Source organism: Phoca vitulina, unplaced genomic scaffold (genome assembly GCF_004348235.1).
Source record: "Phoca vitulina isolate PV1807 unplaced genomic scaffold, GSC_HSeal_1.0 scaffold46, whole genome shotgun sequence".
Lineage (NCBI taxonomy): Eukaryota > Metazoa > Chordata > Mammalia > Carnivora > Phocidae > Phoca > Phoca vitulina.
Window position 1 is genome coordinate 6222958 of NW_022589749.1, and position 9107 is coordinate 6232064.

At 51.8% G+C, this 9107-nt stretch overlaps 1 protein-coding gene across 3 annotated transcripts in view; it reads right to left on the reverse strand.

Moving 5' to 3' along the window:
* TPCN1 (two pore segment channel 1) overlaps positions 1-9024 on the reverse strand; it is a 56538-nt gene extending 47514 nt beyond the window's left edge. For 2 of the 3 annotated variants that reach the window (XM_032431316.1, XM_032431314.1), the window contains exons 1-2: positions 8870-9024; positions 6120-6356 (exon numbers count right to left, since the gene is read on the reverse strand). In XM_032431316.1, the coding sequence (XP_032287207.1) occupies positions 6120-6231 (112 nt within the window). In that variant the 5' untranslated portion in view covers positions 6232-6356; positions 8870-9024. The remainder of the gene's footprint in view (positions 1-6119; positions 6357-8869) is intronic. The other variant, XM_032431315.1, reaches the window with a different exon arrangement.
* Positions 9025-9107: the final 83 nt, after the last annotated feature.

Consider the following 9107-nt stretch of genomic DNA (forward strand, 5'->3'; position numbering starts at 1 on the left):
GCCGGCCTCACACATCTGCTGGGAGCACCCAACGAGAGAGCCAGCACGAGCAGAGTGCCTCTGGACACTGCCTGGCACCTGGTGTAGGGGCTTCATCCCCAAGAGCCGTGATCTTCATCATGTATGACCTTACTCAGCTTGGACTGACAGGGAGGGAAGGGAAAGAGTGATGAAGTGTCCAAATCAGGGAATTTGCCCCAGCAAAGGGATAAGAATGGAGAGCCGCCACGTGGGCTCCCCGAACACCAAGGTGGGATGGAGGCAGTCCGGGGACCACCGTCCATCTTGGGGCTTCCCCTCAAGAGCTGGGGTTTCCCTCCTGGGCCACCATTCGAGGTGGCCTGGGGGAAGGCACCGCCATCAGGAGCCCCCCGAGACGCACTGCTGTGAGCCATCCAAGCCCTCCCATGCTCCCTCCCTGACTTGGAGGCTGAGAAGCCGGCTGCTCTGGCCCATGGAGCGCTCCGGAGCAAATGTGAACGGAGAACCCCCCGAGGCGCTGGGGGGAGAGCAGTGCAGCCGGCGCTCCAGCCCGCACCCAGCTGCCATGACCGCCATTTCGCCGCGGTGGCTTTCTGCGTGTGGAGGGGAGAGATGGCATTTCGTGGCAGGGGGGCCCCAGGCAACAGACAGGATCCCTTGTGAAGACGCAGAGGGCTAAGGAAGCGAAAGGCTTCAAGTTTGGGTTATGAGGCTGGAACCCAGCAGGCTGGGTGCTTGCTCATTTTAATGGGTGCGTCCACCGGCCTGGTGACACCCAGCATTCTGCCTTGGTGAGGCCCGAAGAAAGCCCGGGAATGACTCCGCGGAGCCAATGCCCAGGATCCCCGGGAGGCTGTGAAAACCTAATTGCTGTTTGGTGTCCAGCTGCCGAGCTGCCTCCGCCTCCGCGTCCTGGCTCGCCGGTGGCCACCCGTGGTGCCGGGAGTAAGGCAGACAGGATTCAGATCCTGGCCTGGGTTCAGGACCCCTGCTCATGTACCATGATATTCCAAAGAAGCAGCCCGGTCTCCGGCCATGACAACAATGCCTATGACTGGCCGAGCACTTCTTGTGGGGAGCATGCACGTGATCTCACGAAATCCCAACAACCCTCCTGGGACATGCTAGCATGACCCCACTCTACAGACTAGGAGGCTGAGGCTTCCAGAGGCAAAGATCCCTACGTGGCTAGACCTGGAAGCCTGGAGCTTGACTCTGGAGCCCGCACGCTGAATCAGTCTACCACCCGGGGTATCACAAGTGGCAAAAGCTACATGAGTCCCTTGGACAGTGTTCACTCTTTGGCAAGGACACTGGGCAAGAACCATGGGCACAGATTTCTGTGATGGAGAGCTCACTTTGGGGTTGATCATCCTTGGGTGGACAGCCCCCACTGCTCTTTCCCAGCTCATCCTGGCTACGCCTGCCCCAAGGCCAGCAGCTCTGGCCCACCTTGACTGGGCCTGGTGCCAACTGGCTCTGGCTACATGAAGACTCTGGAAAAGGAGCCAGGATGCCACATGTTGGCCCCCTGCAAGGGGGCAGTGGCCCTCTACATTGCTAGATACCGCACTGAGCAAGGTAACTCCCGATGGCAAACTCGGCATCAGGGTGAAGGAGGAAGACGGGGCTCTGCTGCCCTGTTACCTTAGGCCTTATCCCTGCATGGCTTGTCACCTGGAAACCAGGGACCACCAGCACCAAAGTAGCCCCATGAGACGAAGTGTCTCAGCTGCTCCCCTCAACCCCAATCCTTTTTATACCCAGAAAAAGCATAGTGTGCAGGCCCATCTTAAGCAACTGTTGGGTCAAAAGGCAATGAGAAGGCAAAAGGTGAGTGTGACCAGAATTCCCTTGGAAAATCCTTTGTATCGCCCCCAGTGTTCAGCCTGATACACAATGCACACCGTGAGCTATTTTGAAACCACACTGTCAAACGCCAGCCCCACTGCCCATTTTCAAGGTTATTCCTAATTTCCAGGCTTTAAATACCTCTGCTTCTACCTGCCTCCTTTATCAAGCTGACATCTGCCTATGAGTCATTCATTAGCATTTCGGCAGCCACTCTTATAGCCCAGAGACGTCTGAGTCTTGGATAAAATCCATTCTTGCCCACAAAGGGAAAAAAAAAAAATGATCCCAACCCTCCAGATTCCTGTGAAGATGACACCCCAGCATAGGCCACCCCTAGCGTAGGGTCAAAGGTCAGAGGCAGCACAGCCAGGTTCCTGCATACCTGCATCTGAGGAGAGGGCAAGGAGGGTTACAGGCTGAACTGTGTCCCCCTAAAATTCCTATGTTGAAGTTCTAACCCCAGGACCCCAGAATGTGGCCGTATTTTAAAGAGGTAATTAAGGTAAAATGAGGTCCTATGGCTGGGCCCTAATCCAACCTGACTGGTGTCCTTGTAAGAATGGATTAGGACACAGACACCCAGACTAAGGGACGAACATGTGAGGACACAGTCAGAAGGCGGCTGTCTGCAGGGAAAGCAGGGAGGCCTCAGAAAAAAACGAACCCTGCTGACACCTTGATCTTGGACTTCTAGCCTCCAGAACCGTGGGAAAATGAACTTTGGTTGCTTAAGGCCCCCAGTCTGTGCTATTTGTCATGGCAGCTGGAGCAGACTAAAACATAGGCGTACATAGGTGCAGAGCCAGCAGAAGGCTTCAGTGACAGCTGCTGGGCTGGGCGGAGGCCCAGGCTTGACCACGGCTCACGCCCTTAGAAAGCTGGCTTGGTTCTCAGTGGCTCATGGCCACGTAGCCGCCGACTCTGCTGAAGGCCTCTGTCTGAATTCTGCCAACTCCTTGATACCGCAAGGGTTTATATCAGCGACAGACTGGGGGTGACGGTGGCAGCCTCCAGGACAATCAGCTGTGCTGTGAGCAATGAGACTCCGAGCACTGGTTAGGAGAAGAGGCAGGGGAGATGCTGCCTACCTCTGACCAGGGCCCCAACGGCCACTCCCACGGCCAGCTGAAGGCTCCAGAAACCCAACGAGGTTTATTTCCACCATGATTTGTTGAGTACCTATACACTGTAGGCATTGAGCTGGGTGATACCAAGATGAATGGAACTCGGGGTCCAGCAGGTCATCAGATGGTTAAACAAGTCATTACCATACAGTCAGCTACTTGTAACAGTGGAAGCCTCATCTAGATACCAAAGCAGAAAAGGGCAGTGACTAATAAGCCATGTCAGGAATGGGAGGTTCGGTGGCGCCTTCAAAGAGATGGGATTATCAACAGGATTCCCAAGACAGAACTGGAAACAAGCAACAACCGCAAACAAGAGGCTGGGAAAGGGGTTCTAGACAGTCTCCAGCAAGGCAGAGAGGTTTAAGAATGCACGGGGGTTTCGCAGAACTAGAAGCAGTGTGACACTGTGGGCTAAGGCTGGAAATGGGACCGTTCGGGCAAGAAGGCACCAGAGCACACAAGGCCTTGTACACCGGGCTAAAGAGCTTGGCCTGTATCCCATGGGGGACAGGGAGGTCCTGGGGAGCTGCAAGCTGGGGAGAGTACTGGGTCCGATTTGTGTTTTAGACAGGCTGCTCAGACAGCAGGGATGGGGGACCTTGGGTAGAAGGTCAATGCCAAAATCCAAGCATGAAATAACACAGGCCAAAACTGTCCTCAGACAGCCCAGACTGTTTTGCCAATGAGCCTTGAAGGATTACAACTATTAGTTCTTGGAGGTTTGAGCAAATGACCTAGTAAGAGGGTGAGAGGGGAAACTGAGGCACCAACACACTGTGCGGAAAGCAGTTTCCCTGGACCTTGACAGTTTTATATTTCATTGTTCTTAAATAGCCAAAGAAGCCACCGACTTCACCAAGATAAAAATAGCCTTACTAGAGGCCCATCCAAGGTTGGTTTTATTGTCTACTTGGCCTATTTCCCACTCAAGCTTCGTCAGTGGTTCAAAACCTGATCTTGACACAGAACTAGGTTGCTCTTCCCACTCTGAATCACAGGACAGCCAGACACCCTGGCCATCAGCTCTGATACTGTGGAAGGACTTAAAAGAGGCACCCAGACAATGACCAGGATTCCAATTTAGAATCTTGAGCCCGACTACTTCCACAATGATCCACACCCTTAGTATGTTAACCGCCCACCCTTGCAGTCCATTCCCTTGTTGGCCATGGACCTGACCACCCTCCACACTAGGGAGTATCCTACTTTGAAGCTGAGACTAGGGGGGACACCTGGGTGGCATCCAACTCATAGTTGAGCACCCAACTCATAACATAAAACATAAAAAAAAAAAAATGAAGCTGAGGCTAGGTCACATTCATTTACATCACTTTCTTCAAAGCACCTTACATAGTGGTATGGGGTGGATATCAGAGGGTCCTTATTGCTTACTAGCTGTGTGACCTTGGACATGTTACTTAACCTCTCTGAGGCTGTTTCTTCCTCTGCAATATGGAAAATAATTTTATCTTGAGGTTATATGATGAGATTAATATATGTAAATGCGAAGGGCTAGTACTTGCATTTACTAAGGGCTTGTGATGGAACAAGGAGGAGAAGCAGGAGAGCAAAAAAGGGAGGAGGGGGAGGGGAGTCAAACAGTCCTGGGTTCAAATCTATGCTCAACCACTTGCTTGGCTGTGTGACCTTGGGCATGTTATTTTACCTCTCTGACTCATGGTTTCCTCCTCTGTCAAATAGGGATAATACTGCCTACCCTACAAAAGGATCTTAGTTAAGATAACAGATAAGAAAGAGCCTAATACTTAGCTTGCCAGCTCTAGGGCATTTAAGAAGTGAGCCTGAGGGGTGCCTGGGTGGCTCAGTCATTGTGCGTCTGCCTTTGGCTCAGGTCATGATCCCAGGGTCCTGGGATCGAGCCCCACATCCGGCTCTCTGCTCTGCAGGAAGCCTGCTTCTACCTCTCCCACTCCCCCTGCTTGTGTTCGCTCTCTTGCTGTGTCTCTCTCTGTCAGATAAATAAATAAAATCTTTAAAAAAAAAAAAAAAAAAAAGAAGTGAGCCTGAAATCAGAGCCACTGATTTCTCCGCCCTGAATGGCACTTAGGGAAGAATCTGATTTCTATTTGGACCTCCCTGGACCACCCAGCTCTACCACTCTAAGTGGGGTGAACATGCCGAAGCAAGGAGAGGCCAGTTTGTAGGGAGCCAGGCCTCCCACAGCACTCCCATCCACAGGAACACTGCTGTCCTTCATCACTTCCAAGGGGAGGCTGCGGAGCTCCCTGCGACTCAACTGTGTTCTCTCTGGACAAAGGAGACGGGAGAGCCAGGCTTGTCGATCCCTGGACTCAAGTGTCTTCATTTGTGAACAGGAGGACAGCAGTACCCCTCTGTCCTGGCTCAGGAGCATGGCCAGCAGATGGAACATCCATTTGGTGAGGAGATCCTAAAGCGTTAGTCCCTGACATCTTAGGACCCTCCACAAAATGAAAGTTATTTTAAGGTTTCCTGGACCCAAGGCCTGGGCTTATGAGGGAAATGGCTCCGGGACAAGGACCAGAAAGCTTTTTAAGGTCTCTCATTCTGCCAGAAACACAATTAAAATGTAAAAAATTTAAAGCTCGCCTCTCTTGGGCTCACTTTGTGCTAGGCGCTGGTTTAAGAGGAAGACAAAGCAAAACCCCAAACCCTCAAATCAATGGATCACGGCAAATGCTTGCCCCCGTCCCACCCTGTCCTGGGCAATGCAGGGACTGAGCTCTACCGTGGAGAAGCAGTCATCTCTGCTTCCCTGCCAAGAGTTTCAGGTTGGACAGAGGAGGCTGGTGTTGAAATCGGTTTCTTTTTTTAACACGGAATGGGGCAGGGAAGCTAGCCAAAGAGCAGATTTGCCTGAGGTCCCCAACAAGCATCCACAAACAAAGCAGGGTACCTCAAGTGCAAGGGAGGTAAGGCCCTGAGAGAGGCGAGAGCCCCGGGAGGGCAGGCTACTCACTCCCTGGAAGCATCCCTAAGCTGGGGATGCAAGATTAGGACTCCATGGCCTGCCAGTAATTTGTGTCAGAACTTAGGGGTCAGATGTAGGGCCAGGCATTAGAATACATGCATCTACTACCAGACCACCAAGCCCACAGCTCACCCCCCCGAAACAGAAAAGCTGTGCCCCATCCCCAGCGCACCCCACAGTCTTACTTCTGCTAGGCAGCTCCTCTTGGCCCAGGCCGTTGGAGGGAGCTAGTGGGGCACCGCCACCCTCGTCCAAGGTCAGGATGAGGGGAACGTCGTCATCTAAACTCACGGCCATGCTCTCCTCTCCTGCAGCCCTCAGGATGCGATGTCCAGAGCTTTAAATAGTCTCTGCTTTGAGCTCCCTTTCAAAGCCACTGGCCCAGAGGTGCTTCTCAGAAACTCCTCCATCAGAGGCATCTTCTAGGGTTTGGGGGATAAAAAAAGAAAAACAATTATCAAAATACAACCACTACTGAAGAAAATGTTCTGGAATTAGAGAGTGGCAACGGTTGCATAATCATGCAAATGTACCAAAAACTACTGAATTGCACCTTTTAAAATGGTGGATTCTTTATGGTATGTGAATTATATCTCAATAAAGAGTATTACAGTAATAGCATTAAAATATTGGGGGGGGAACTCTGTAAGAACAAATACTGAAAATTTAAGCATAATTATGTCTGGAGATTGAGATTATGGCTAATATGTTCTACCTCCATCCCTCTTTACCCTTGTTTATGTGTTCTATGAAGATTTTAAAGATTTAAAAAAAAAAATACAACCATTAAAATAATAGTAGTTCATACTCAATGAGCACTTACTATGTACCAGGGGCTCTTCCAACAATTTTTAAGTAAACCTGATTGAAACTTCGTAAGAGTAAGTAGGATCATTAGCCCCCATTACAGAGTGGGAGACTCCAGGCTCAGAGAGATTAAGGAACTTGCCCAAGAACCCACAGCTAGAAAGCCAAACTTTGGGTACTACACAGTCTAGCTCCAGACCCGTTATCCTATCCACTACACTACAATTTCTCCAAGACCCAGCCTTGGTATTTACGTAGCACCTAGCTTCAGTGACGTGTAGAGGTCGTGTGCCAGATCACCTACACGTGCCCATATCATTCTCATATAGGCATTATTCTCCTAGATTTTGGTGTTTTAGGAGGAAGGAGAAGAGTATTTTTTAAAATGACGTCCAGAGTCACACAGCAAAAGCGCTCATCCTGGACTCCCAATTTTAAAACACTCAGAACTAGCCTGTTACAGTTCCTATTTATATACATTCCCATTTCCGCTGAGCAGGACCAAATGCAAAGTAAAGACTCAGCAGATCTGACAGCAGACCTTTGAACTTGAAAACAGCAGCAGGTTCCTTCCTCAAGCTGAGGCCTTCTGGGCTCAATCAAGTCGGCCTCCAAACTCACCCACTAAATGGCAACCTGGCAATTTGCATCTTTCACACATCACCAGAGCAAGTTCCTATGCGTCAGTATCTTCTTAAAACTAGGCAGCGAAAGTGAGCATCATTCTGTTTGCTAGGCCTGTCGCTCTCTGCTCTCAACGTCCTGTAAGACTTTTTTTAAGTTTCCCCCAGGTCTGGGGATTAATTTTACTTTGCAATCTCAATAATGGAGAGACAAAAGAGGAAATCCCAAATGAGACACTACTATTCGGCCTGTCTTAAGAATTATATGTTTTACTTATTTTCTTTTTGGTTTAACTTTTTACCACCAGGTATGTTCAAATATACTCAAAAATAGAGAGAATATGTAAAGGAACTTCCTTGTATCCATCACTCAGCTTTGACAATTAACGTCTTGTCATCCTCTCCCATGTTTATTTTACAGGCGAGAGAATCAATCAATCTTCTCGTCTCATCGAGAAGAGGTTTCTAAATTTTTATCGCTGTTATCATAATGGCTAGAGGTTTTTATTTTTAACTGTTTAATTTGTGACCATTTGCTTGCAATGCATATGCAGTATCTTAGCTCTGTGGATCTCGACCCGGGTGACTTTGCCCCCCAGGGGATACCAGGAACCTACAGAGACATTTTTGATTATCATAACTAGGGGGTGGGGGTGCTCGTAGGCAGAGGGCAGGGATGCCCCTAAACATCCATCCTACAATGCACAAGCGAGACCTATCACAATATAGAAATATGTGGCTCAAATGTCAATAGCACTGCTGTTGAGAAATCCTATTTAGCTCATATCCCCACTTCACAGATGAGGAAAACTGGGGCTTAGAGGGGTTAACTTGCAAGCAGGCAAGTACGAGGAGCCCAGATTTCCCGCGGGCAGTCTGAATTCAGAGGCCCTCCCCGCTTAACCATTACCCTCTCCCTCCTGGCAGAACCAGGCCCCCAGTTTGAGTTCAAGCCCATTATTTTGCAGAGAGGAAAAAGTGAGGCCCAGAGGGGAGAAGGGACTTGCCCAAGGTCACACAGTGCAGGACTCCTGAGTCCTAGCCCAGCGCTCCTCCCGCGGGCTCTGCTTCTCCCTCTATAGAGGACCCAGAAGGGAAGGGTCATTCGTGGGGACAGGTCCCAGGAAAGCGGGCCAGCAGCCATCCGTGACCCGGGCACGAGTCTCCGTGGGTGGGGCGCCTCAGGGCGCCAGGGAGCTGAGCAGATGGCGGGGTGGGGTGGGGGACAAGGAATGCGGGCGCCAGCTCCACGTGCTCCCCAGCCCTGGTCGGGGCCCCCGCGTGGGGGTCGCCCCAGGAAGCCGGGAGCCAGGAGAGCGGGCGCCAAGCCCCGGCCCGGGCTGAGGGGACAAGAGCGCGGCGATGACTTCCCCGCAGCCCGTCTGGGCCCGCCCTGCCCGCCTCCCACAGCCCAGTGCACAGCGGCAACCCCTCACTCCGCGCCCTCTGACCCCTAACCCCTGCCCTCTCCGTCAGGCCATCGCTCGCACCCCTCGGATTCTTACACGCGCCGCCCCAGCAACCCGGACGCGCGCCGGGGTCCGCACCGCGCAGCCCAGCCCGCGGGCGCCGCCGCGACCAAAGCCCCGAGCCTGGAGCTCTTGCAGCCACAGCAGGCGCCGCCACTTCAGCCGCTGCCACCACAGCAGCTGCGCCAGCTCTCCCGTCCACCGCCTACCGTCCCTTCCACCCCGCCGGCCCCGCCCCATTTCCCCTTTGCGGCGACCTATTGGCTACCTAGGC